The 27,818-nt window shown below is 44.8% G+C and overlaps 1 protein-coding gene across 2 annotated transcripts in view; it reads right to left on the bottom strand.

Annotated features, from left to right (window-relative positions):
* ace (angiotensin I converting enzyme (peptidyl-dipeptidase A) 1) overlaps window positions 1–27,818 on the bottom strand; it is an 82,533-nt gene that overhangs the window by 28,271 nt on the left and 26,444 nt on the right. For both annotated transcript variants that reach the window (XM_078424924.1, XM_078424923.1), the window contains exons 7-17: window positions 27,391–27,563; window positions 26,249–26,472; window positions 21,893–22,037; window positions 21,694–21,792; window positions 19,654–19,776; window positions 17,901–18,112; window positions 15,239–15,375; window positions 13,603–13,761; window positions 3,214–3,301; window positions 2,002–2,145; window positions 639–830 (exon numbers count right to left, since the gene is read on the bottom strand). In XM_078424924.1, the coding sequence (XP_078281050.1) occupies window positions 639–830; window positions 2,002–2,145; window positions 3,214–3,301; window positions 13,603–13,761; window positions 15,239–15,375; window positions 17,901–18,112; window positions 19,654–19,776; window positions 21,694–21,792; window positions 21,893–22,037; window positions 26,249–26,472; window positions 27,391–27,563 (1,696 nt within the window). The remainder of the gene's footprint in view (window positions 1–638; window positions 831–2,001; window positions 2,146–3,213; window positions 3,302–13,602; window positions 13,762–15,238; window positions 15,376–17,900; window positions 18,113–19,653; window positions 19,777–21,693; window positions 21,793–21,892; window positions 22,038–26,248; window positions 26,473–27,390; window positions 27,564–27,818) is intronic.

The raw sequence follows: 27,818 nt of genomic DNA, 5'->3' as shown, positions 1-27,818 counted from the left end.
CTGGGCGGCACGGACTTGGAGGGCCGAAAAGGCCTGTTTCCGGCTGTATACATATGATGATATGATATGATATGGCATTGGTGCGTCATCTCATTCAAAGTAGAGTTACGATACCCTGCACGAGGAATGGATTTGGGAGCGGGGCTTTGGTCAATCAGGGTTGCGGGATGGAGTCAGGTGTGGTGGGATTGGTTGGGGCTAGAAGAGTATAATTTGGGTTGGGGGAGTGGGGTGTCTGATCCATTGGAATGGGGATTAATGGCCGGTGATACCGTTGGGTTTTTGATTGGGGATCTCGCTTTGATAATAAACAAAAAGAATCACCTCTCAACTCAAATTAAACACCCTCAATGAGTTGGTTGCTAATTCTCTGCCATCTCCTGTGTCCTTGAATGTGTTTCCTATTTATTGTCCATCTCTCAGTCTCAGTTCCCCCACTAAGGTTTCAACCCACTCACAGCATAGCAACAATGCTGATTAAAAGCCAACACCGACAGGTTTGGAGGGGGTTTATTGAAGTATACATGAATGGGCACTGAAACCTGCTTTGAATTGCCCACATTATACACCCAAGGATAAATCTGGATTCAAACCAATCCCTCTCTTGGATAACTTCATGATACAAAGATCCATCTTACCCAAGAGATGGGCTGGGATCGGGCCCCTCAGGTTAATGTACTTGTCTCCATATTTATTATGCAACGCTCTTCTGACGTAAGCATGCAGGTTCTGGTACAGAGGTTTCAGCTGATTGTAAATATTCTCCAAGTCTGCTTCAAAGGTCTTGGAATCATAGAGAGACCTCCAGAATGCTCCGGTATCAGCATGGCCTGGGAAACAGAAAGGGAAATAAAATAGAGACTGTAACATTGTCCAGTAAATCAACTGACGGAAACAAGCACACTGAAAGATACATAGATTGGACGGTTTTGTAAGCTTTGCATGGTCAATTCTGGGGCCAATCTAATTGATATGGACTCAGAGCATCAACTTACATTGGTGAGTAATCTCCCTCAAAGTAAAGTTGCAACACTGGAGAATGTTTTTTTTTAGACAGCTGCCCTGCCCTGGGAGTGTGTGAGAAAATAGCGTAGAGGGAGCATTTACATTGTGTATAGCCAATGCCATCTCTGTCTAGCGAGTGCATGGTGGGGAAGATGGAAGGGACTTAACATCCAATCCATGTTCCCCTGCCTGGGAGTATGTGTCAGGACAGTATGGTGGGCAGCTTCACTCTTATCTAACAAGTCTTTCCCTGTTCGGGGAGTGTGTGAGAGGGCAGTATGGGGCAAGCTTTACTATGTGTCAAACCTGACATTTTGGGCCCTCATCCCCAGACCATCACTTTTTGATTTAAAAATCAATTTGCTAACATATTGTAAATTAATCTATTATCCTCCTTGTCTAGAATGCAATCAAGTTCCTGAAGAACTTGCAAATAAAATCTGTGTCGTACCTACCTGTCGAGCTTTTAATATAGCCATCAGAGGACGTAGGTTTAAGGTAAAGGGGAAAAGATTTAATAAGAATCTGAGGGGTAACTTTTCCACACAAAGGGTGTGGGCGTACAGCACGAGCTGCCAGAGGAGGTAGTTGAGTCAAGGACTATCCCAACGTTCAAGAAACAGTTAGACAGACACATGGATCGGACAGGTTTGGAGGGATATGGAGCAAACACAGGCAGGTGGGACTAGTGTAGCTGGGATATGTTGGCCGGTGTGGGCAAGTTGGGCCGAAGGGCCTGTTTCCATGGTCTATGACTCTATGATTGACCAGGTTCAACATAACTCCAAGCATTTTCATAAAGGGATCGAACAGATTTGACCAGTTTATTCAATCTGAGTGTCATTAACTATATGGGCAGAATGTAAAGTAATAGAGACAAATCAACAGTAATTAGACCATTTAAAAGTCACAGTGTGCAATTACTCCTCCTCAAAGTCTGTCTTGGCAAATGAGCTTAAGCAGATGAGAAGTCTCTCTTCACGCCGAGAGCCTCACCGTTGAGTTTTGCTGCCTTGTTGCTTAGCTGCACGTATTTCTTGAAATTGTTCCTCATTTTCTTTCCTGAAGTATCTCTCCAACCTCTCCAGGCAAACAGCAGCTCATCATAGTCGTTTGAGGTGGCCAAGATGTGTGTCAGATCTGTGGATGAAAAAAGAACGTGACACCTGGAAGAGCAGAGTCCCGCCACTGGTTGTTGTAGCATTCGGCAAGCCCTCAGCACCTAACCATACAGGGCAGAACTCCACATCTTCACACCAGGGGCCAAGCCTCGCACTGGGTGAATCTCCACACAGCGACAGATACCCACATCAGGGATAAATCTTCAGACAGGTGCAGGTCTCTACACCTGGGGCAGATCTGCACACCTGGGAAGGCCTCCACACAGGGACATACATCTGTACCAGAGAGGGGCAGAGTCCCTCACAGGGACAGCTCACCGCACCAGCAGCAGTTCTCCACATCAGGACAGTTGCCCACACACTAGGGAAGCTCAAATCCAAGTTTAATTTCTTTACTGCTAATAATTCTCGGGGGGGCATTTCCCATTTTGCATTGGACCTTTGGTTCTCCAGTCCTTTGGGATGGTTTTGATTTACCTTCTTCTGTGACGATGAACACAATGCATTCCCCTTCCCCCCTCCCCATCTTTTTCCTGTGCCCCCACCAACTCCAGTGCGCACCCATTTCTCCCAGCATTCTGCCCCCTTTCCCCTCCCCCTTCCCCCTATATCCCTCCCTCTGTCTTTACATTTCACTCCTCCTCTCATCTGACACCCATTTGTCTCCTTTTCATCTCTAGTTTTTGTCACTCACTCCACCCATCTACCTATCAAACCTCACCTATCACTTGCCCGGCCTTGTCCCGCCTTTCTTCCATCTTTGTCCCCCCCCACCCCCGTCTCACCCCCACCGCATACTACAATCAGTCTAAATAATGGCCCCGACCCAAATGTTGCCCATCCATGTCGTCCAGAGATGCTGCCTGACTCGCTGAGTTGCTCCAACACTATGCTTTATTTAAGATGCCTACATCTGTAGTTTTCTGTGCCTCTACGGAGTATTCCCTTGCCCTGTGCTTATTCACCGTACAGCAGGAATGGTGTCACAGTCTCCGATTGGGAGATTGAAACGTCTTCAGTAAGCGAAGAGCGTTTTGTTAACTTGTGATTACTCTGTGCAACTGTTGCACTGCAGACTGTAACTCACCAGGGTCCAGAGGGTGGCAGGTCCCATTGTCCCTGCATACTTTAGCAGTACTGTAGGTAGTCTCCATCTTAGACAAGACATTGTTGTACTGGAAAGAGAAAGGGCAAAGTGTTAAATAGAATATTCAGGATCCGTTAACGGAAAATTAGGTACAAAATCTCCCGAAGAAAGTAATCAATGAAATATTTAATTCATCCCCCTCCCCCCCCCCATTGACTGTTTGATATCCTTCAATATTCACGACTAAGTAAGGTAGCACTGCAGAGTTTCAACTTGATATGTTTGTTCAGGATTGCCTGAAACTCTGTTTATTGCTCACTGTATTCATGAGTTAGCTGTGGTCCTTATATTACAGCTCCATCTCATAGTTCAGCTCTCCACATTGTTGCTCCAGCATGCCTTGCTGCACTCCTTATTAAACATTGAAGGGCCGAATGGCCTACTCATGCGCCTATTGTCTATTGTCTATTAAACCTGGGCTTGGCAGTAATGGTAGACTGAGGGATATGCAGTAATGGTAGACTGAGGGATATGCAGTAATGGTAGACTGAGGGATATGCAGTAATGGTAGACTGAGGGATATGCAGTAATGGTAGACTGAGGGATATGCAGTAATGGTAGACTGAGGGATATGCAGTAATGGTAGACTGAGGGATATGCAGTAATGGTAGACTGAGGGATATGCAGTAATGGTAGACTGAGGGATATGCAGTAATGGTAGACTGAGGAATATGCCAGGCCATGAGGTTACAGATTGTAGCCGGTGCACATTTCTCCTGCTGATGGATGCCTGGTTTTGAAGTCCCAATTCTGATCTTGGTCTTGCCCATTTAGCACATTTGTCGCACCACACAACATGCTGGATCGTGTCCTCAGTGTAAAAACAGCACATGATTTCCACAAGTGACGATGGTCACTTTTACCATTCCTCTCGTGGACAGATATATCTACAGCAGGTGGCCTGGTGAGGATGAACACAAGTCAGCTTGTCCCTGGTTTGCAGTTGTTCACTCACTAGATGCCATAGACCCAGTGTGGCACCGCCGACCTTCCACCTCCGGCCAGACCAGTCAGCAGTGGGACTGCCAAGCTTAGTTTAGTTTAGATTAGTTTAGAGATGCAGTGTGGAAACAGTCACTTTGGTCCCATCACGTCCACGCTGACCATCGATCACACAGTGCCATTCTACACAGAAGGGGCAATCTACAGATGTCAATTAACCTCCAAACCCACACATCTTTGGGATGTGGGAGGAAACTGGAGCACTCAGAGGAAACCCACAAGGTCACAGGGCGAACGTGAAAACTCTCTGTACAGACATACACCCGTAGTGAGGATCGAACCCTGATCTCTGGTGCTGTAAGGCAGCAACTCTACCACTGCACCATTGTGCCGTTTTCCTGTTTGACTGTACACCGATGTGCCACCCCCTTTGGTGGATCTGTCCTGTGGTGGGACAAGACATGCCAGAGACAATGATGAATGAGTGTGGCACTGTCTGTAGGTGGGATTATGTGTCAACGATGTCAGGCCATTACTTGAATAATTAATGGAACACCCCCCCCCTCAATTTCAGCACCAGTTTGCGTGGAGAACCTTGTAAGGATGACTGGGCCGAGGAAAGTCTTGCTGCATCTGAAGTCAAAGCCTGGATCAATGCCAAAGCTGTTTTTACTTTCTGTTTTTGCACAGTGCCACTGCAATAGAGTTGCTGCCTTACAGCGCCAGAAACCTGGGTTTGCTCCTGTCCTCGGGTGTTGTCTGTACGAAGTTTGTACGTTATACCTGTGACCACGTGGGCTTTCTCTGGGTGCTCCAGTTTCCTCCCACATCCCAAAGACGTGCAAGTTTGTAGGTTAATTGGCTTCTGTAAATTGTCCCTGGTGTGTAGAATAGAACTAATGTACGGGTGTTCGCTGGTCAGTGTGGATTCAGTGGGCCAAAGGGCCTTATCCATGCTGTATCCCCAAGCTAAACTAAATCAGTTTGAATTCAAGGGATGCCTTGTAGTTTTCTTCATGAGGATAGTTAAGAATAACTGTGATCTGGAGTCACATTGAGACTAGACTTGATAAGGACATTAATGAAACAGGAGAGAGATCTTTATGACAATTTGGTAATTTCTTTCACTGTTACTATGATTTTTCTTTAAATTGAATTTTAATTCCACAGCTGAGATGGTGAGATTTGAACTTCCTTTCCTGTTTACAAATCCACGAATTCAACATCAACACTATGACTATCCCCTAAACTATTTAACTTAACCTGAGCAATTTATTTGCTTTGGTGAGATTTTCAAATCCCAGCAGATTAATGTTAATTAAGAAGTGAAGTTGGAGAGAAAGTTCAGTGCCAGAAAATCAAAAGGTAAAGTTAGTGATCAGTGAGGGTATTGAAATGGAGGAATCTATTCACTAAAAACTTCAGTCATTGACAGAGACAGTGAATTGCATTCATCATTCACAACATCTTTCCCAGGATAATGCAGAGCACCGCCAGCACAACTGCAGACCATTTATATTAAAAAAACATCCTAAGGCATTGATAATTTATACTGTGTCATAGAGTAGAATCAGTACTCTGTGCAAGACACAGCACAACGGGCAATTCAGATTGAATACCACACAATATAATGGACAATTTAGAATTAACACAGTCGAGTGCAGTCATCAACTCTCAATCCACATTGCAAGTGACTTTTAGTTATTTTCTATGACTGCAATAAGGGTTTGACATAATAGTTAGATAATTTATGGTACAAATAGAAATTTAATCGAACAATACAAGGGAACAATTGGTAATTCATGCTGGCACAATTGGGAATTGTCCTCCTTAAAAATCCTTCTGTTTCCCTGACCCCTTCCACAGTACATTGATGGGGCATCTCAGGTCCATCATGTTTGCTGCTAGGACTAGATGCAATGACCCCAATATCGTTAGAATGTATTTCGAGAGGACTTAGAATATAAAACCAGGGATGTAACGCTGAGGCTTCTAAGGAACTGGTCAGACCGCATTTGGAGCATTGTGAGCAGTTTTGGACCCCATATCTGAGGAAGGATGTTGGAGAGGGTCCAGAGGAGGTTTATGAGAATGATCCCAGGAATAATTGGGTTAACATATGAAGAGCGTTTGAAGGCACTGGGCCTGTAGTCGCTGGAGATTTGGAGGATGAGGGGGGACCTCATTGAATCTTACCGAATAGTGAAAGGCCTGCATTGAGTGAATGGGAGAAGATGTTTCCATTGGGAGAAGATGTTTCCACTAGTGGGAGAGTCTAGGATCAGAGGTCGTAGCCTCAGAATAAAAGGACGTGCCTTTAGAAAAGACAGGAGGAGGGTGGTGAATCTGTGGAATTCATTGCCACAGACGGCTGTGGAGGCCAAGTCAATGGATATTTTTCAGGCGGAGATGGACAGAGTCTTAATTAGTACGGGTGTCAGGGATTATGGGGAGAAGGCAGGAGAATGGGGTTGAGAGGGATAGATAGATCAGCCATGATTGAATGGCAGAGTAGGCTTGATGGGCCAATTGGCTGAATTCTGCTCTTATAACTTATGAACTTTAGAACTTATCACTCCATCTGTTGATAGCAAAGCTTCACATTACCCCTTCTTTAAACCTTTCATCCACCAATAACACTGGTGGGAGGTTCCTGATACCAATAGACAATAGACACTAGGTGCAGGAGTAGGCCATTCGGCCCTTTGAGCCAGCACCACCATTCAATGTGATCATGGCTGATCATTCTCAATCAGTACCCCGTTCCTGCCTTCTCCCCATACCCCCTGACTCCGCTATCCTTAAGAGCTCTATCTAGTTCTCTCTTGAATGCATTCAGAGACTTGGCCTCCACTGCCTTCTGAGGCAGTGAATTCCACAGATTTACAACTCTCTGACTGAAAAAGTTTTTCCTCATCTCCGTTCTAAATGGCCTACCCCTTATTCTTAAACTGTGGCCCCTGGTTCTGGACTCCCCCAACATTGGGAATATGTTTCCTGCCTCTAACGTGTCCAACCCCTTAATAATCTTATATGTTTCGATAATCTTATATGTTTCGATAATCTTATATGTTTCAATAGTTTTTGCAAACCCATAAGGTTAACAAATGAATGTGATTCACGTGATGAGAGAAGTGAAGTCGGCTTGAAATAAAGTTCAAAAGGTACACAGTACATTTTCCATGAGTCAAACTTAAACTAGCTTTCACTGCTGCACATCTGGCCATTTGTTGGTGGCATATTGATGGATTATTTATGGATCAAACCTTTCATTATTGATGCAATCCTTGAAACAGCCATATCCCAGTTTACTGCTGTCCTTTAAGGGGGAAGGAACATTTCAGGTGATTGTTCTACATTGGAGAAGGCTGAAGATATATATTGCTGTCAAACATGGTACAGCATTGATTAAATCTCCCATAACCTGGCCACAGACAGGAACACAATTGTTTAAACTCTAGTTATTCATCATTCTCTAAAGATCCATCCAGTTTCTAAATGGGTCAGATTGGCAAATGTATTTGTGTTGTAGAACTGAATGTGCCAGGACCTCAGAATTCTGATCTGACCTATTGATTACCACCTCCTGCAGACTCAGGCAGGCTGCAAACATGTTCAAGACTGGGCCAGATCAGTCGGTATAGTGCCACCGTGTCCTTCGTGGTGAAGCACACGGTCACTGTGTTACCCGCCCTAGTGTCTACCCATGATGTATTCAGTGTGGAGCGGCATTGATTCATCTACCCTGTGCAGAGAGCAAGAGCAGAATCTCCAGGGAGAGTTATGAGTGGACCACTCCCAGCAAGTGGCTGAAACTCAGTCAACTAGAGACGTTCCCATTCCTGCGTTAATCCTGAACTCTAGCAGAATTAACAGAGGCTAAGAAATTCTAGCCATACAGCAAAGATTTACTGGCATTTCTCAGCGACATCCGTTGAAACTCATCCCACTTTCCACCTCGGTCTCCAGCCCTACAGGTTCCAACACTTCCTCTTTAATGTGAAGAAGGTTTCTTCTGGCAGTTGGTCCCACAACGTGATCATTCTTTGAATGAAAACAAAATCCTCAATTTCCTTCTAACCCAATTTCCTTCGAATCGTCAGAAGAAAAGGATAATGTTGGGAAAACTCTTTCTCAGTGTGCTTCAGAACGGCTCAGCACAAACTCTTCATTTCTCATGACTTCCATTTGATTTTAATGGTAAGCACAAGATGTTATAGATAATAGGGGAAAAACTGTGGACTTCAAGATAATATCAGTCTTCAAATGTTCAGGAATGTGGTACGTAGAATTCATGCTGGAGAATGAATTCAATTGGCAAATAGATAAGAAGGCACGGGGAAAGGTTCCGATGCAACAGGATGGACCAGGAGGATCTTGACTTAAATACCCCAGGGTCATTGTAGCTGGCCCAGGGCAGAAGGTATTTCACATAAATGAGTAATCCACGTGTTTGTTGTGATGTAGGTTAATTAACTGCTTGGGTGCAGTAATGTTTCAAAGGTGTTTTATTGTCACAAGTACCAATTAAGGCACAGTGATGTGCGAATTACCATACCACCATATGAAAATAAAGCGACAAGACACACAACTACATAAAAGTTTAACATAAACATCCAACACAGCGGATTCCCCACATTCCTCAGTGCGATGGAAGGCTACAAAGTCCAATCTTCTTCCACTTTTTTCTCCCGCAGTTGGAGCAGTCAAACCATCTGTCGAGGCGATCGAAGCTCCCGAAGCTGGCAGACGAAGCCCCCGCTTCGGGGCGATCGAAACTCCCGCATTGGGACGATCGAAACTCCCGTGTCAGGGCAATCGAAACTCCCGCGTCAGGGCAATCGAAACTCCCGCGTCAGGGCAATCGAAACTCCCGCGTCAATGCAATCGAAACTCCCGTGTCGGGGCGGTCGAAACTCCCGCGTCAGGGCAATCGAAACTCCCGTGTCAGGGCAATCGAAACTCCCGTGTCGGGGCGGTCGAAACTCCCGCGTCAGGGCAATCGAAACTCCCGTGTCAGGGCGGTCGAAACTCCCAAGGCTTGGAGTTCCCGAAGTCGGTCTCTGAACAGAGACCGCGGGCTCTGTGATGTTAAAGTCCGCAAGCACCCAAGGTTGGAGCTCCGGGGTCGATCCCTGGCAAAGGGATCGCAAGCTCCGCGATGGTAAGTCCACAGGCGACCACGGTGGAGCTCTCAAAATTGGTCTCTGGCAAAAGCTGCCAACTCCTCGATGTTAGGCCGCAGTGCGGATGGAGATACGACACGGAAATAAATCACATCTCCGTTGACGTAAGAGACCAGAAAAAGTTTCCACCTAACCCCCCCAACCCACATTAAAAAAGCTAAAGAACACTAAACACATACATTTAACACAAATAATTAAACGCAAAGAAGGAAAGGAAAAGACTGTTGGCGAGGCAGCCATTGCTGGCGCCACCTGGTGTAAAATACTAATTACTGGGTTTGATAACTTGAATGCCCAGAAACAAAGGGAACTGCAAAGTGGGAGTCATTGCCTGGTCCATCGCAGGTACTGAGCTCCCAACCATTGAAGTGATCTATGGTAAACGCTGGCTCAAAAAGGCAGCTAATGCCATCAAAGGCCCACACCGCCCTGGCCAAGCTCTCATTTTGCTACTAACATTGGGAAGAAGTTTTAGGAGCCTAAACATTGACACCACCAAGTTCAAGAACAGCATCTACCCAGCAAACATCAGGCTCTTGAACACTGCACACCAATAACCACCATCTCAGCAAATATGATGTTCAAACAGCTGCGTTTTTGGTTGGACTACGAACTTCAGTTGTGCACTGTTGTGGTTACCTGGTATTACTACATTGATTATTATATATATATTTTTTTATTATTGCGTAAATAGGCCTGTTAAATTGCAGCAAGCAAAACATTTCATTCTTCTGCTCTTGGTGCATATAGCAATTAAACACTCTCTTGAGTCTTGACAGTTATTGGTGTGAATTTGAGAAATATTAATATTAATGTGTGGCACTTGCAGATTGCCATTGGCATTTGTTGTGAGCGATCTTGTATTACTTGATGGGAGTCGCTGCTTGGGTCATGTGTCGTGGGTGATTTACTCCGTTGTTTTACTATTTGTCACAAAGTACTGAATTTAAGTTTGGGCGCCAGAGTGGCGCAGCTGGTCGATTCACCACTTCACTGCTTCAGTGACCTGGGTTCCAATCTGAACTCAGATGTCGTCTGTGTGGTTCGCGATGTGTGGCTGTCTGTGTGGCTGTGTGATTATGTGCATTTCCCCTGAGTGCTCCGGTTTTCCCCCACATCCTCAAGATGTTTGAGTTTGGAGGTCAGCTGGGGTGTCAGTGGGTGGTAAAATCTTGACAGAGTTGATGAGCATGAGGGGAGAATAAAGCATGGGGCTAATGTAGGATTAGTGTAAATGGAGGTGACTGGCATGGAGTCAATGTACTGAACGAGTTGCCGCATGGTGGTCTGAATTATTAATTTTGTGGAATATGTGTATTGTGTAATATGTGATGTCAATTATTGTGGGCGTGTTGTTTATCTTTTGGTGTGAATTATTGCTTGTGCCAAGATGTATCTGATGTAAGGGGTGAGAATTAATTGTGTGTTGTGTAGTATTTGAGATGAATTACAGATTGTATTGTATGTAATTTGTGGTAGTCCCTGGTTGCATCTTCAAAATATTATATGAATTAGGATAATATTATGGAATATTTCATGTAATTGTCTGACCTTGTCACAATGCGGTGAATTACATAGTTTTGACATTATGAATTACCTGTTACGCCATGTAATTTTTTATGTGAATTATTATTGAATTTGTTGCACAATATTTCAATGAGACAACTAATTATGAAGGTTATTAATCTAGCTCTCTGCTAAATTTTAAATGTTACAGACATAATAACTAAATCATCAAAAGTTTCATTGTGCAATTAGTGATTAGTGTCATAGAGTGATAGTGTGGAAACAGGCCCTTTGGCCCAACTTGACCACACCGGCCAACATGTCCCAGCTACATTAGTCCCACCTGCCCACATTTGGTCCATATCCCTCCAAACCTGTCCTATCCATTTACCTGTCTATTTCTTAAATGTTGGGATAGTCCCAGCCTCAACTACCTCCTCTAGCAGCTTGTTCCATACACCCACCATGTCCTCTGGTCCTTGATTCACCTACCCTGGGTAAGAGACTGTGCATCTATCCGATCTATTCCTCTCATGAATTTATACACCTCAGTAAGATTATCCCTGATCCTCCGGTGCTCCAAGGAATAGAGTCCCAGTCTACTCAATCTCTCCCTCTCCCCATAAGCTCACCTTTATCTCAATAACTGCATTACAAGGCTGCAATTTGCTTCAAATACTTGATAAATAATATATCAGATATCATGCATATAATCAGTAACCTTGGTTGAATATTAAACAATACTGCTGAAAATATCAAAAAGAATTGCAACATAATTGCTAAATTAAAATACAGTGCTATAAACCATAATCAATAACTTAGGCCAAATGCTGTAAAACAATCGGTAGTTCCCAGTACATTAAAAGGAAAAAAACCCCAATATTTGTCATAAAACATTGTGTAATAGAATTAGTACCACATCAAGGAGTAAAGAACACAATCAGTAGCTCACCATAATCACAATCAGCAATTCATGTCAAAAATGATACGACAGAATCAGTCATTTATCTCATTGCTACACAGCTCAATCAATAACCAAATGCAAAGAAAAGTTTTTGAACTTTTGAACTTTTTTTTCAACCTATTGATTTTAGGGTTGCTTCTTTTCTCCACTTTCACCACTGTGTATTGTTCACATGTGCTGAACTACACTGCAACCAGTGTGCCCTGATTACCAGCCCCACTGCAACTTTGCAGCATTATCGAGTTCCCCTTTCCTTCCTTTCATGTGATGCGTTGGACATCGACCCACTTGCCATTTCAAGCAATGCCATCAACTTGGGGCTTTCTGTTCCTTGACCAGTGATTAAGTTCTTTCACTTTCTCAAGTTCCTCTGCCATTCCCCAAGCCATGTTTATTTTCTTGAAGGAAGAAATGGTGAAAGGATAAAAAGGATGGGGAAAGTCGGGAGAAGCAGACGGTCAAGCCAAGACTTTGAGGGACACAGCCAGAAATCAGGAGATGTTGGTTGTACACAAGGTGCAATGAGAATCTTGGAGCTAGTTTTGGATAAACTAAGAGAGCGTGGTAATCAAGGTGCATAATTCTTACCATACGCGTTTAAGGCCACCGGAGGGTATTCAGTCCATCTGATCCCTGCAATCCCATAAATCCCCTTCACCTCTTCACATTACCCCTCCAGCCTATTCTCGCTCACATGTTCATCCTCTCAGAGGGTATTCATTTGGTCATTAATCCACAGCCTGAATCGACCGTGTTAGGTTCCACACAGAATGCATACTCCCTGCATGTTATGTTGCTTTCAGCATCCAACCATACAAATCACACAAGATAGACTTCAGAGGGCTGAAGAAGGGTCTCGACCCGAAACATCACCCATTCCTTCTCTACAGAGATGCTGAAAGTAAGCGTGCAGGTGCAGCAGGCAGTGAAGGAAGCTCATGGCATGTTGGCCTTCATAATGAGAGGATTTGAGTACAGGAGTAAAGAAGTCCATCTGCATTTGTAAAGGGCCCCGGTAAGACCACATCTGGAGTATTGTGTGCAGTTTTGTTCTCCTAATTTGAGGAAGGACGTCCTTGCTATTGAGGCAGTGCAGCATAGGTTCGCGAGGTTAATCCCCGGGATGGCGGGACTCATATGAGGAAAGATTGGAAAGAATGCGGTTGTATTCATTGGAGTTTAGGATGAGAGGGGATCTTATAGAGACGTATTAAATTATGAAAGGACTGGACAAGCAAGATGCAGGAAAAATGTTCCCAATGTTGGGGGAGTCCAGAACCAAAGGCTTCAGTCTAAGAAAAAAGGGGAGGCCATTTAAAACGGAGGTGAGAAAAAGATTTTTTCACCCAGAGAGTTGTAAATTTGTGGAATTCTCTGTCGCAGAAGGCAGTGGAGGCCAATTCACTGGATGAATTTAAAAGAGAGTTGGATAGAGCTCTAGGGGCTAGTGGAATCAAGGGTTATGAGGAGAAGGCAGGCACAGGTTACTGATTGTGGATGATCAGCCGTGATCACATTGAATGGCAGAGCTGGCTCGAAGGGCCAAATGGCCTCCTCCTGCACCTATTTTGTATGTTTCTATGCTGCCTATCCCGCTGAGTTACTCCAGCATTTTGTGTTTATCTTCGGTTTAAACCAGCATCTGCAGTTCCTTCATACACATACAAATCAACTTATCACCTCAGCAAAGGTCCCAGTAGGATGCAGGAACAGGGGAGCAAACACACTGACCTCCTTCACGTCCTCCAAAGAAAGTGCCGCACGTTCAATGTCGCTCAGTTTCTTCAGAATGCGTTTGGTTTCTGGGTTTTGGAAGTCTGTGTAATCGAACTGACGAGCTTTCAACCCATAGTTTAGTGCATGATTAGACATCTTTAGGCTCTTCTCCAACTGATGGAAAAGAAGAAGTGATTAGATGCTTTGTAGCTGTGACATATGGAGAATCACAGGTAATTGTGCGAGTGCACACCCGCACACACTTGTACTCGCACACATGCTCGTTCAAACACGTATGCTGTTATCAGTAGATGTGCTTCAGCATGAACATACACATTTGCAAGTATGCACAGTTTCCATGGAGACACACACACACACACACGGCCGCATGCAGTGACACCCATTCAGACAGGGATATATATGTACATGCAGACATATGCACACTTCCTCATGTACACATGCAACCGGGTTCCAGTGACACTCCCCCATCCCTCACTCCAGTTCACCAGGGGGCATCTAATGCTTGTCAGTGTAAGATCATGCAGTGTGTGGAACCAATGTTTCATTAAAATTCTCAAAGATAGACACAAAATGCTGGAGCAACTCAGCGGGACAGGCAGCATCTCTGGAGAGAAGGAACAGGTAACGTTTCGTGTCGAAACCCTTCTGCAGTCTTGTGACCCGAGACATCACCCATTCCTTCTCTCCAGAGACGCTGCCTGTCCCGCTGAGTTACTCCAGTATTTTGTGTCTATCTTCGGTGTAAACCAACATATGCAGTTTCTTCCTACTCATTAAAATTCCCCTTAGCTTCCCATTCTTGGGCTACGTTAAAAACGTCTGCAAATTGGCAGAAATAAAATTACAATTAATTTCTGTGCAAATTACATGATCTAATGGCATGATCAATGTGGCTGGAATTAGCTACAATCTAGTTCCGAGATCACTGCAGTAGTCTATTGTATGACTATGTGGGCTGTTCAGTGGATGTCCCAACCCCATTGGCGAGCTAAACTATTGGGCAATGACAGAGATACATCCATGGAACGCTGTACATGATGCAGCGGGGTGACACAGTGGGGCAGCTGGTAGGGACGCAGTGCCGGGGACCCGGGTTCCATCCTGACCTTGCGGTCCTGTCTGTGTGGAGTTTGCACGTTTTTTCTCCGGCTTCACCAGTCTCCTCCCATATTCCAAAGACATGCGCGTTTGTAGGTTGCCCCTGGTATGTCAGTAGGTCCTCTGTAAATTACCCCTGGTATGTAGGGAGTTGATGCGAAAGTGGGATAACATAGAACTAGTGTGAACAGGTGATTGATGGTCAGCATGGCCTCAGTGGGTGAAGAGGCCCATTTCCATGGTGTATCTCTAAACTATCTATAAACTCAGGAATTGGTGGCCCATGCTAATGGTGGCTTATTATTAGTGAGGCCAGAAATCCATTTGGCACAACTCACCAGAACTACAAAGAACTGAAGTTCTGCTTCCTCCCCCAACCTCTTGGACTCGAGGAGTAAAACAAATCGCTGCATTGAATTACGGGCACTGTTCATTGGGGGATGAAAAGGTCAGACTTTTCAGCAAAACAACTGGCACCCACTGCCTTCGGTTTGGCCAAATGCATGTCTGTAGGCACAGAAGATAAACATACCATGATCTGGTTATTATATTCCGTGATGTTGGTATTATATGTCCATGATGACTCCGTGTAGTCGTACCACACTTTCTCTGTCGCGTTGTTGTACTCATGTACAAACATAATCGCTTGATTTTCATCAGTGTTTTTATCTGTAAGAAATCAAAAATGAAGTAAGTCATGGGACGGCAGTAGCAACAACAACTTGCATTTATGTAGCCAGTCAGCTTCGTAAAACAGTCCAGGGCATCTTATGAGAGCCCATTCAGATAAAATAGAAACATTGAAACATAGAAAGTAGGTGCCATTCGGCCCTTCGAGCCAGCACCGCCATTCAATATGATCATGGCTGATCATCCAGAATCAGTACCCTGTTCCTGCTTTTTCCCCATATCGCTTGATTCTATTAGCCCCCAGAGCTCTATCTAACTCTTTCTTGAATACATCTGCCACATGGGAGCCAAAAGCCTGTCAAGGAGGTAGATTTAACAAAGTGTTCTAACAGAGGAGGGAGGGGGAGGGAGGGTGTAGGGTGGTGAAGAGATTATGGGAGGGAATGACAAAGTTTAGGGCCTCATAACCTGTTCAGGGCATGGCTGTTGAGCCGGATGAGGGACACAGGGAATGCATCAGAGAACTTCAAGATTCAAGATTCAAGATTCAAGATAGCTTTATTGTCATCCAAATTGGACGAAATTCAGTCACCCACAGTCCAACAACCAAAGCATCAAAATAGACATTACAATTACACAACCCCCAAAACACACAAAAGAAACATCCATCAAGAAAACATCCATCACAGTGAGTCTCCTCCAGTCCTCTCCTCACTGTGATGGAAGGCCACAATGTCTTTTCCCTTCTCCTGCCGCCCTCTCCCGCAGTCAGGTTGTTGTGGTTGCAGGCCGCGCTGAACTTCATGAGTTTGCAGCTGGATGGTAATACAGAGAGAACAATGAAGGTGGTATCTACACCAGGGAGATCATTTCAAATTGGTACAGCTGTTTGGCAAACGGGTGACTGTAAGGAGTGGTCCAGAGCCACAGCAATATTACGAAGAGCAGGGGGATTTATTCCTGTTGTCCTGGGCCACAACACTTCTTCCACCTCAAAAACATCGCCCGTCTCCGTCCATCCCTCTCCTCCACAGCTGCAGAAACCCTCATCCACGCCTTCATCACCTCCCGTCTGGACTACTGCAACAGCCTCCTCTAAGGCGCACCCTCAAAAATCATCAGTAAACTTCAATACATTCAAAACTCCGCTGCCCGTCTACTCACCCACACCCCGATCCGTGACCATATCACCCCCGTCCTTTACAAACTCCACTGGCTCCCCATCCCCCAGAGAAACCAGTACAAAATCCTCCTCATAACCTACAAAGCCCTCCATAACCTGGCCCCATCCTACCTGACCGACCTCCTCCACAGGCACACTCCCACCTGCACCCTCCGCTCTGCTGCTGCCAATCTCCTATCCCCCCACATCCGGACCAAACTCAGATCCTGGGGGGACAGGGCTTTCTCCATCGCTGCTCCCACCCTATGGAACTCACTACCCCAAACCGTTAGAGACTCCTCCACACTCACCACATTCAAAACATCGCTGAAGTCCCACCTGTTCAGTACTGCCTTCAACCACTGAAGGTCACCTCACCTTCTGTCTCCTTTCTCTGTTCGTTTACTTATTTACTTATTTATCTATTTATTCATTTCCCTATGTTCTCTAAATCTCTGTAAAGCGTCTTTGAGTATATGAAAAGCGCTATATAAATAAAATGCATTATTATTATTATTATTAACACTAAAAGGCAGATTTCATATTCCATATTTCCCTATGATTTAGAGGGATGGCATTTCAGCCACTGAGTCAATTCTGGCTCAGTGAGAATCCCATTCCATCGCTGATCTTTCTTCTAACCCATTCTCCCCGTGAACTCTCCCCAGATTCTGTCCCTCACCTACACGTGCAGTAATTTACAACGGACAATTATCTGGCCACCCAGCACGCTTTTGAGATATGGGAGCAAACCAAATCATCTCCAAAAATGCAGAGATCCGTGCAGGGATATTTGCATAATCTTGCACCTGTTGCATCATCTTTCAGGGGAGCAGCAGTAAGGATGCTGCTTTACAGTGCCAGGGACTCAGGTTCGATCCTGACTACGGGTGCTGTCTGTATGTTCTCCCCATGACCTGCATGGGTTTTCTCCGGTTTCCACCCACACTCAAAAGACGTACAGGTTTGTAGATTAACTGGCTTCGGTAAAAATTGTAAGGTGTCCCAAGTGTGCGAAAGATCGTGTTAGCGTGCGGGGTTTGCTGGGCGGCGCGCACCCAGTGGGCCAAAGGGCCTGTTTCCACGCTGTGTTTCTAAACTAAAAACCAAACTTTAGCCACAGGTGAAGTTCCAAAAGATGGAGGATGATTAATTTTGTACCGGTATTTAAGGAGGACAGCAAGGACAAGTCAGGGAACTACAAGCCAATGGGTTCAACACCAATGGTGGGGATGTTGTTTCTTTGGGATAAGAAAAACGGAATAAATGAGAAAAATATATCCTGACTGATGATTGTTGAATTTGATTGAAAGAAGATGGTTGACTACTGTTACCGAGTTGGAACTAAACACCACTGCATTCGCCAATTCTGATGACCATCACCACTTCACCTGGTACTTACCAGTGCCATTTGGGTATCCTTCAGGGACTGGGGGCAGCCAATCAAAGTCCGGCCACCCCAGCTCATCCTGATTTTTGATGTTTTGCTCCACCAACCAGTCAGTGATGGGTTTGAAATACTCAAGCAGGGCGGAAGAATCCATTTTATCAGTGCCCGTCAAATTCCGAAGAACGTCCTGCCAACGAACTGAGGAGCCAACCTTCAACGCGTTACTAAAACAGAGACAATAGGATGGAGTTACGAACGACCATTGAGTATTGTGCACACAATTATGGTTGCGCTAGTTCTGTGCTTTGGGTTATGGCTTGGAACCTGGAAACAGAAACTGCTGCCTGGTTTAAACCTATGTAGGCTCCAGTGCTTATGTTTTCCGGCTTGATTGACATTATTTCTCCCAACTCTTCCCTGTTCATTGCCCAGATGCCACTAAAAGGGTGGTGCGAAACAACAAGTGTTGGAGTAACTCAGCGTGACAATCAGCACCTCTGGAGGACATGGGTAGGCAACGTTTGGGTCAGGATCCTTCTTCAATCTGATTGAGTAGGGATGGAAAACTGTGAAAGAGGTGGGAAGCATTTCAAAGCCTGGCAAGTAATGCACACAGTGCCCAGTGTGGAGACCATCAGGGATGGGATTTGAGAAGATCTTCAGCAGTGGGGTGGTGATGATTTAGAATTAAGAGATGGTGAGTGAGACGTGACCAGGGAAATTGTTAGGAAGATGAATGGGGGAACTTGGGGAAATGACCAGGAAGGAGAGATTACTGCGGGAGAGATGATTTGGGGGATATGAATGAGAAGATAATTGGGGAGATGATTGGGCTGTGGTTTGATGAGATTATTAGAGCAAGATGATCACAGGGAAGGAGATGGTGAGGGTCAGGGTCGGATTTGATGAGATTGCAGATCACGATATTGATGAGAAGACAAGTGAGGTGGAACAGGGAGCAATTTTAGAGCCACGAAAGGGGCAGGTGGGGGAAATTGTGATGGATGAGAAGGGATAAGTGCAACCTAGTATTAAATCGATCGATATCTTGATCTTCCTGATGTAACGCATCTTGGCGTAGGCCTCCCCAACTGACTGTAGAGCGGGCCTCATCTCTCCTGTCTACATTTCCATTGATATTTAAGATTTGTCACATGTGTAGAGGAATTTTATCTCAGTCATGTTAGTGGTGTGTTGACTCAGGGCTGATGTAATTGGGAATACTCGCTGGGTGCAGAGATCTCAGACTGATTCTCTGTGTGCGTGGTATATGGAAGGGAAAGGTCACTTGTGTCTAGTTTAGTTTAGAGATACAGCACGGACTCAGGCCCTTCGGCCCACCGAGTCCGCGCCGACCTCCGATCCCCGCACATTAACACTATCCTACACACACTAGGGACAATTTACACATACACCCAGCCAATTAACCTACAAACCTGCACGTTGTTGGAGTGTGGGAGGAAACCGAAGATCTCAGAGAAAACCCACGCGGTCACGAGGAGAATGAACAAACTCCAGAAAGACCGCACCCATTGTCTGAATCGATCCCGGGTCTCTGGCACTGCAAGCGCTGTAAGGCAGCAACTCTATCCATGCGCCACCCTGATGTCCGTAATGTCCCCTCTGCCCCTTAGCGCCCCAGTGATTGTGTTTTAGATACATTTCATTCATATAAAGCATAAAATCATTGCACATTGCATGCGAATTTCGGAACCATTATTTTCCTGTTATTTATTTCATACAGGATGAAAGATGACGAACCCACCTGAGCTTTTTCCCAGCTTCAAGTGATTTGTAGATGTCACATTGATGCAGAGGTCCGGTATGTCCACTAACATTGCACAAGGCTTTGTGGAACTGGAACTGTAGTATAAAACTCACAAAGTACCTGTAACATAAGAGGAAGTTGGGAATTTTGTAGAATGGGAAATGGAGGAACCCCTTTGAGACCTTTTTCCATCCACTTAGCTCGCGACTGGGCTGCTCTGTCCCATCTTCCTTGATACTCTCATGCAATAAAAATCGCAGTTTTAACAAATTAATTTGTGCAGAGAGTTCCATGTTTCATTTTTGTGCCAGTTCAGTTTAGTTTATTGCCATGTGTACCAAGGTTCAGTGAAAAGCTTTTCAACAAATGTTCCTGATTCACCCATGGATTGTTTCTACTACAGGACTCCCCACCAGCCCAACACATTCTACTAGAACTTCCGTTGCATGGACCAGCTATTCAAGGCAATGCAAGCCAATTCCTGTTATTTACTCATTTGCAAGCACGGGTGGAAAAGTTAGCTTTTTTTTTTGCCATGCCTAAATTACCCTTGAAAAGGCAGTGATAAGCTTTTGAAACACTCTAGTTCCAGCTCCTGGGTTCTTTCTGGGGATTCTTTGCAGTATGTTTCTTTGAGTCTATGATTTAATGAATCTATGCTGTGCCTCCACCAAGGGTTAATTTTGCTGCCCGACTGACTGACTGAATGAAGGAAGCAAAATATTGAATGATAGAGCTCCTAGATAGAGCTAGTGGAACCATTAGGGGCTAGTGGAATCAAGGGGTCAGGCACAGGTTACTGATTGTAGATGATCAGCCATGATCACAATGAATGGCGGTGCTGGCTTGAGGGGCCAAATGGCCTCCTCCTGCACCTATTTCCTATGTTTCTATGTTTCTTACTCCCTCTCTGATGATTCATGTTAAACCCAGATGGTTGGACACTCCATTGCCCCCGCATAATGAATAAATATTCCTTGCTTGGCCTAGATTGAATGGCCTGTGAACTATTTGTTTGACGAGGATACCGCTGTTCATTTGTTATGAAGACCAAAACACTGCAGATGCTGGAAATCGGAAATAAAAATTGAAAATGCTACAATCAGTCAACAATTCAGACAGCACCTGTAGAAAGAGAAGCAGAAATATTTTTTCAGTTTGAAAACCATTAGAAGGATAGTCGTAGAATCATAGAGCTACACAGAATGGGAAGAGGACCATTGTCCCAACTCGTCCAAGGTGACCAAAGTTGTCTAACTAAGATAGTTGTACTTGCCTGCACCTACTAAACCTTTCATAAGTTCATAAATCATAGGAGTTGAATTAGCCATTCGTCCCATCAGGTTTACTCCACCATTCAATCATGCCTGGTCTATCTTTCTCTCTCAACCCCATTCTCCTGGACTTCTCCCCGTAACTAATCTGTCAATCTCCGCTTTAAAATTACCCAATGACTTGGCCTCCACAACCACCTGTTTCCTATCCATGCCCCTTTCGAAATACTTTTTAAAATGTTGCACCAATTTTTCGGGCAACATGTTCCATATATCTTCCACCCTACGTGTGATAACCTTGCCCCTCAGATCGTCATTAAATCGTTCCTCCCTCATCTTAAACCTGTGCCCTCTAGTTTTAGACTACCTTACCCATGGAAAAAAGTCTGTGACTATTCTATCTATGACCCTCATACTTTAATAAATCCCCGTAAGATCACCTCTCAGCTTGAGTTCCTGTATTGAGTGAGAATGGTCCCAGCATATCCATTCTCTCTACGTTACTCAAGCCCCCCATTTCTTGGCAACATCCTGGTGAATCATTTCTGCCCTCTTTCTAATGCCACAAATCCTTTCTATAGTGTGATGAACAGAAATGCACACAATATTCCAAGTGTGACCTAATTGATATCTTGTTCAGGTGCAACATGATGTCCCAGTTCTTATATTCAATACCTTTGTCTATGAAGGCAAGCGAGCTAAATGCCTTCTTCACTACCCTTGAAGGAGCTCTCTGTGAAATGTTTATTTTGGACAGGTTTACCTGATGTAAGGAGTATTTCCAGGGATGTGGTATTTGGCACCAGGGTCAAAGTTTGTTTCATTCCTTGGAAGAGGAGGGCAGATGCCTTGGTACTTGGTCCTGGAAGGCACAAGTGGAGACACAAACTAAATCTTGATGCAAACCAAAGATGAGGCCGATCTGACTTTGATCTCGCACCACAGACCACTCTATGCTTTACCTCAGGTACCACCATTCAAAGTTGTAGTGATCTGGGGAAATCTTCCCACTAAACACCCCCCAACGCCACTGATCGATCAGGTATCCAAATGGGAGGAAGGCAATTTTTTCCAAGGCAATTTTCAGGAGGTAGTTAATGTCGGTCTCTGTCAAGAAATAAAATGATTCAATTAAGCGAAGTAGAAGCGAAGTATTTTTATTTTCTGCTTTAAGGTTTCAATTCCAAGCTTTCTTCCTGACTTTCCAGTACCTCAACTAAATGGCTACACTGGGCTCTACACAACAGGCCTCTGTAAAATTGCCTTCAATGTGTAGGAGTGGATGCAAAAGGTGGATAACATAGAACCCGTGCGAGCACGTGGTCGACGGTTGGCGTGGACTCAGTGGGCCGAAGGGCCTGTTGTGGTTCAAAGGGCCCATTCCTCTCCTGTTTCATGTTCTATGTTCGATGTTTATGATCCCCACCCCCCCATCACAAAGCCCCCTTGCTAGGTTTGTGAAAAAGTCTAACCTCTCGTGCCTTCTGGACCTCTGCTTTGCCCTGTGTTAATTTTAGCTGTCAGTGCATTCTGGCCCATTGTATTCAAAGTTAAGAAAACAATTATGTTGGACTGCAGAGGTGGTACAGGATATCTATGTTTAGGTTTATTATTGTTACATATATTAAAGTGCAGTGAAAAGTTTTGTTTTGCATGCCATCCAAAGGGATCAACTAGCCCATACATAGATACCATCAGTTTAAACTCATGTACAATAGATAGAGCAAATGGGAAGATATGCGTGCACAACATTGTTCTCAGGATTGTAACACATCGTAGTGCATCAGTTCCTTAGACAAAATCCAATGTCCTCCACGGTGTAGAGATTCGTCGAACCGTACCCTAGGTTAGAGATAGATTGTTCAGAAGCCTGACAACAGACAGGACGAAGCTCCACCCGAGTCTGGCTTTCAAGCTTCTGTACCTTCTGCCAGATAGGAGCAGGGAGAAGAAGGGATGACCAAGGTGGGACAAGTCTTTGAATATGTCGGTTATTTTTTGCAAGGTGCCAGGAAGTATAGATGGTGTCAATGGTGGAAAGTCTGGTCTGTGTGATGCACTGGGCTACTCCTGCAACACTCTGCAGTTTGTGGTGATCTTGGGCAGAGCTGTTCCCAAACCAAGCTGTGATGCAACCTTGTAGAAATTTTTTAAGCATCACAGGAGACATGCCGAATTTCCTAAGTCTCCTCGGGAAGTAGAGGTATTGGTGTGCTTTCTTGGCTGTTGCTTTAATATGGTTGGTCCATGATAGATCAGAGGTAATATTGACGCCAAGGAATTTGAAGCTATTAACCATTGCCACCTCTTCACCATTGGCGATGATGCATGTTCTCCATCATGCTGACTGAAGTCAATAACTAGCTCCTTTGTGTTGTTGACATTGAGGGAGAGGTTATTGTCCTGGCACCACGTCACTAATTTCTCCATCTCCTTCCTGTACTCTGTCTCATCATTGTTCGTGATAGGGCCCACCACAGTGGTTGTCTGTAAACTTGTAATTGGAATTAGTGCTCCATTTGGCCGTATGGTCGAGAGTGGAAAGGGAGTATTGTAGGGGACTGAGAATGCATCCCTGCCTGGCATCCGTGTAAGTGTTATTGTGGAGGAGGTGTTCTCACTATCCTTACTGACTGAGAACTGTAGGTTAGAAAGTTGAGATCTAGTGGCGGGGGTGTGGGTGGAGGGGGGGGGGGGGGGGGAGGGGGGGGAATGGATGGGGGGAGGAAGCCGATTTCTAGGTTCCTGAATTTGGAGATGAGTTTGGATGGGATTGCGGTGTTAAAGGCCGAGATAGAGTCGATAAATAGGATTCCAACATAAGAGTTCTTGTTGTCTAAGTGTTCCAGAGATGAGTTTAGGGCCAGGGAAATGGTGTCAGCTGTAGACTTGTTGTGACGGTAAACAAATTGGCTGGCAGGCTAGAGTTAATGTGCGCCATCATCAGTCTCTCAAAGCATGATGGTGGATCTCAGAGTCACTGGACAGTCGTCATGAAGGCATGCTACCTTACTTTTCTTCGGCACTGGGATGACCATGGGCTTCTTAAAGCAGGTGGGGTCCTCAGAATGGAGTTGTGCGAGGTTAAAGATGTCTGTGAATATATCTGTCAGCTGATCTGCACAGTTCCTGAGGATGTGGCCGGGGACTCCATCCAGACCAGTTGCTTTCTGCGGATTCACTCTCAGGAAAGCCACTCTTAGACCTGCCTCAGTAGCCATCGGTGCAGGTGCACAGAGACCGGCAGGGCAGGGGGCATTCCACCACAGGCCTTCTGTTCAAAGCGGGTGTAGAATGCATTGAGTACATTGGGGAGTGACGCGTCATTGCCAGCGATATTGCCGGCTTACCGTTGTTGCCCATTAGTGTGCAAGCCTTGCCACAATCTACGGGTGCCCTCGGCCGCGGGACATTTCAGTGCCCGGTGCGGCTCGGCCGCGGGGCCTTCCATCGCCCGGCGCGGCTCGGCCGCTGGACTTAACATCGCCCGGTGCGGCCGCGGGGCCTTCCATCCCCTTGCGGGGTCTGTGCGTGTCGGTCGCCTCGGTAGGGGTCGAGCTGCCTGTCCGTGGGTGCGGGGGGAAGAGAGTGGAAGTTTTGTTGCCTTCCATCACAGTGAGGGGGTGTTTGGAGTCACTGTGATGGATGTTTGTGTTGGGGTCGTGTGTCCTGTGTTCTTTTCTTTTTTGCTGTGTCTTGTGACTGCTGAAATTTCGTTCGGTATTTATACCGAATGACAATAAAGTTCTGTTATACTGTTATCTGTTATATATCTCTTTGCGACTCCAGCTTAGACTGGAATTCCCTCTTGGCATTCCCGATGGCTCTGCGATGGTCGTAGATAGATTTCTTGTACAGCTTGTGATCATATGACGTGAATGCTGCAGACTTGGACTTTACCTGTGATTAGACCTTGCCGCTCATCCATGGTTTCCGGATGGGGAATACACGTATTGTCTTCTTTGGAACACAGTCCTCTTTGTTGATGTGAGAGCAGACGTGTATGAAGTCCACCTTTGAAGTGACTGACTGGGATCACACTTTGAGAGATAACAAGTGCAGGTTGTTGGTGAAGGGATCAGCTGACTGGCCACAATGTTCCTGTTCTCTATCTAAAAATTCCTCCATTGACATACAAGTTTTCGTGGTCTTTGAGCTTGATGATGGGACAACACGAGACTTTACCCTGCTGTCTGATAAAAGGCAAGTTAATGACTCCCCTAAGCTAGTTTAACATAATAGATTCAAAACTAAAAAAGGTAATAACCTCAAAACTGCTCATGGCGAATGCAGTAGCATTACGCAGAATAGATCGACCCATGAAGCAGACTAACTCCTGCCAGAACATTGATATCGGTATATGGGTTATTATTGTCACGTGTACCGAGATACAATGCCAATTTTTGTTTTGCATGCTATCCAGGCAAATCATACTATACATGAGTACAGTATATGAGTAAAATAAACATAATGCACAGTCCAATGTTACATATACAAGAAAAAAGTGCAATGGCCACAATGAGGTAGGTTGGAAAATAAATGCATGCAGATCCAATGGATCTTTATTATGTCCCAATAATGTCATGTAGTGAAGCTCCAGGGGATCAACTTACATTGATTTTCAGCAGCATTATAATGCTATGTTACTGTGGATACTGTGTCTAGCCTTTCAGATCCGAGCCTGGTATTGTCTATTGCTGACTTCTTGTTGTAGCTTGTCCTCTCTCTTACCTTTTCCATTGTTCGGGCTGATCCTCTGTTAACAATTCTAATTTTTCCACTCAATAAATAAAAACAAACGTGTTTTCTGAGCCTGGTATTATACTTGATGGAAATGTAGTCTACAGAAGCAAAGAATTCCACAACATTGGACTATCTTATACTCTTTAAAAGTATAACCAAATTATTTACATCCCTTACCTTACATATAATCCTGCAAAGTGTCAACACTTTCCTGTCAAGTGCCTATCCAATTATATTTTAACGGTTGAGCTGACATTTATTCCTCTCTCTAATAATTCCAGATCGGAATAATTTGTTACATAAATAAATTTTCCTCACCTTCTCACTGATTCATTTGCTTATTCTGATCCTTTGCTTGCCATTCTTGTCATCGTCTCCTCATCTCTGCTCCGTTTTTCAAAATAGCAAAATTCTCCAAAGATTAAGTAGCATTTTGCTGTGCTTTCCACATGAACACACAGAATAGATCTTTACAAGGCCATATCCAATTTGCTTTTGAGAATGAACGATTGAACCTGCCACCGGGGCAGCTCCATTAGCTTGAACTTTCTGTTTCCGGTGAAGAATCTGCTTACCTGTGTCAGTGGTGACATTTTCCATTAGTCCAATTTTGTTCAAGTGTTTGGGTGTAGAGACTGAGAGAGCCAAAACATCCCCGACCGCTTCGTGGAAGCCTGGATTAGCTCCGCTCCTGAAGGTGACTGGTTGGTCCTTGTACTGAAGGTAGTACTCCACGTGGCCCATCTCATGGTGCACTGTGAACAGTTGCTCCATGGTGACTGTTGTGCACTGTTTGATTCTGGGGGAATGAAGAGAGGTGACATTAGTGTGGCGTACTGAAGTGGATCTTATCCTTTGATCTTGATCACTTCCAGAATAAAGCAGGGGGTAGGAATGAGCCAGACAAATTAAAACAAATGATATCAATACAGTGCTTTTCAAAAGCTTGGGATTTCCCAAAATGGCTTATACAGTCAATTAAGTCACAGAGTCATACAGCACACATTAGCCCAACTTCCCCATGCCAACCAAGACGCTTAATCTACACGAATTCCACCTGCCCACATTTGGTCCACAGAGAGTGGTGAGTCTGTGGAATTCTCTGCCACAGAAGGTAGTTGAGGCTAGTTCATTGGCTATATTTAAGAGGGAGTTAGATGTGGCCCTTTTTGCTAAAGGGATCAGGGGGTATGGAGAGAAGGCAGGTACAGGTTACTGAGCTGGATGATCAGCCATGATCATATTGAATGGCGGTGCAGGCTCGAAGGGCCGAATGGCCTACTCCTGCACCTATTTTCTATGTTTCTATGTTTCTATCCCTCTGAACCTTTCCTATCTATAAAGTCAAGTGCAGACACTGTTGTAATGGTGGTACAGCAATAATTTATCAGTGAATGACCACATATTCTGTCTTGGTGGTTCTGCTTAAGAGATAAATGTTAGCCAAGAAACCACTGCCATCCCTCACTTATAGCTCCATGCGATTTTTTATATCTGAAAGGACAGACTTGTTTCAATATCTATGTGGAAGGACAATGCAGCACTTCTTGGGAATACCATTCAGCCACGGAGTGTCACACCCGACTTCCATTACCATTGTATATCACTTGATAACATAGCATGCAGATTTTCTTTTCTCATGGAGCAATCCCATGGAACATTCCCTACATTCATGTTTCTTCTGCACATCCTCGCATCCGTGAAGCAGTGAACCAACCTGAAATCTTTCTGGTTATAGAAGTCCCAGGCAGATGCGTGGCACACAACCTCTCTTCCATCATTAGGCTTCTCCAGCATCGAGTGATCCCAAAACTCCTGTGGCATCTTGATGAGGCCCAAGGAGGTGAAGAATTCTTCAGAGACTCTGAACATGTGGGTGGCATTCCAGTTCTGTGAAATATCACACATTAGCAGTGAGGCATTTGGACTCAGAACAGTCACAAGTAAACAGGTAGCACACAACATCTAACACATGACATTCTTTAAGTCTGATGGGTCTGATGGATCAGTCAGAAGAAAGGTCCCGACCCAAAATTTCACCTATCCATGTTCTCCAGACATACTGCCTGAATTGCTGAGTTACTCCAACACTTTCTGTCTTTTCTTTTTCTAAACCAGCATCTGCAGTTTCATGTGTCATCATTC

This window comes from Rhinoraja longicauda, chromosome 29 (genome assembly GCF_053455715.1).
Source record: "Rhinoraja longicauda isolate Sanriku21f chromosome 29, sRhiLon1.1, whole genome shotgun sequence".
Classification (NCBI taxonomy): domain Eukaryota; kingdom Metazoa; phylum Chordata; class Chondrichthyes; order Rajiformes; family Arhynchobatidae; genus Rhinoraja; species Rhinoraja longicauda.
Note: the sequence above shows the minus strand (reverse complement) of the source record. Positions and strands in the feature narration are given on the sequence as shown.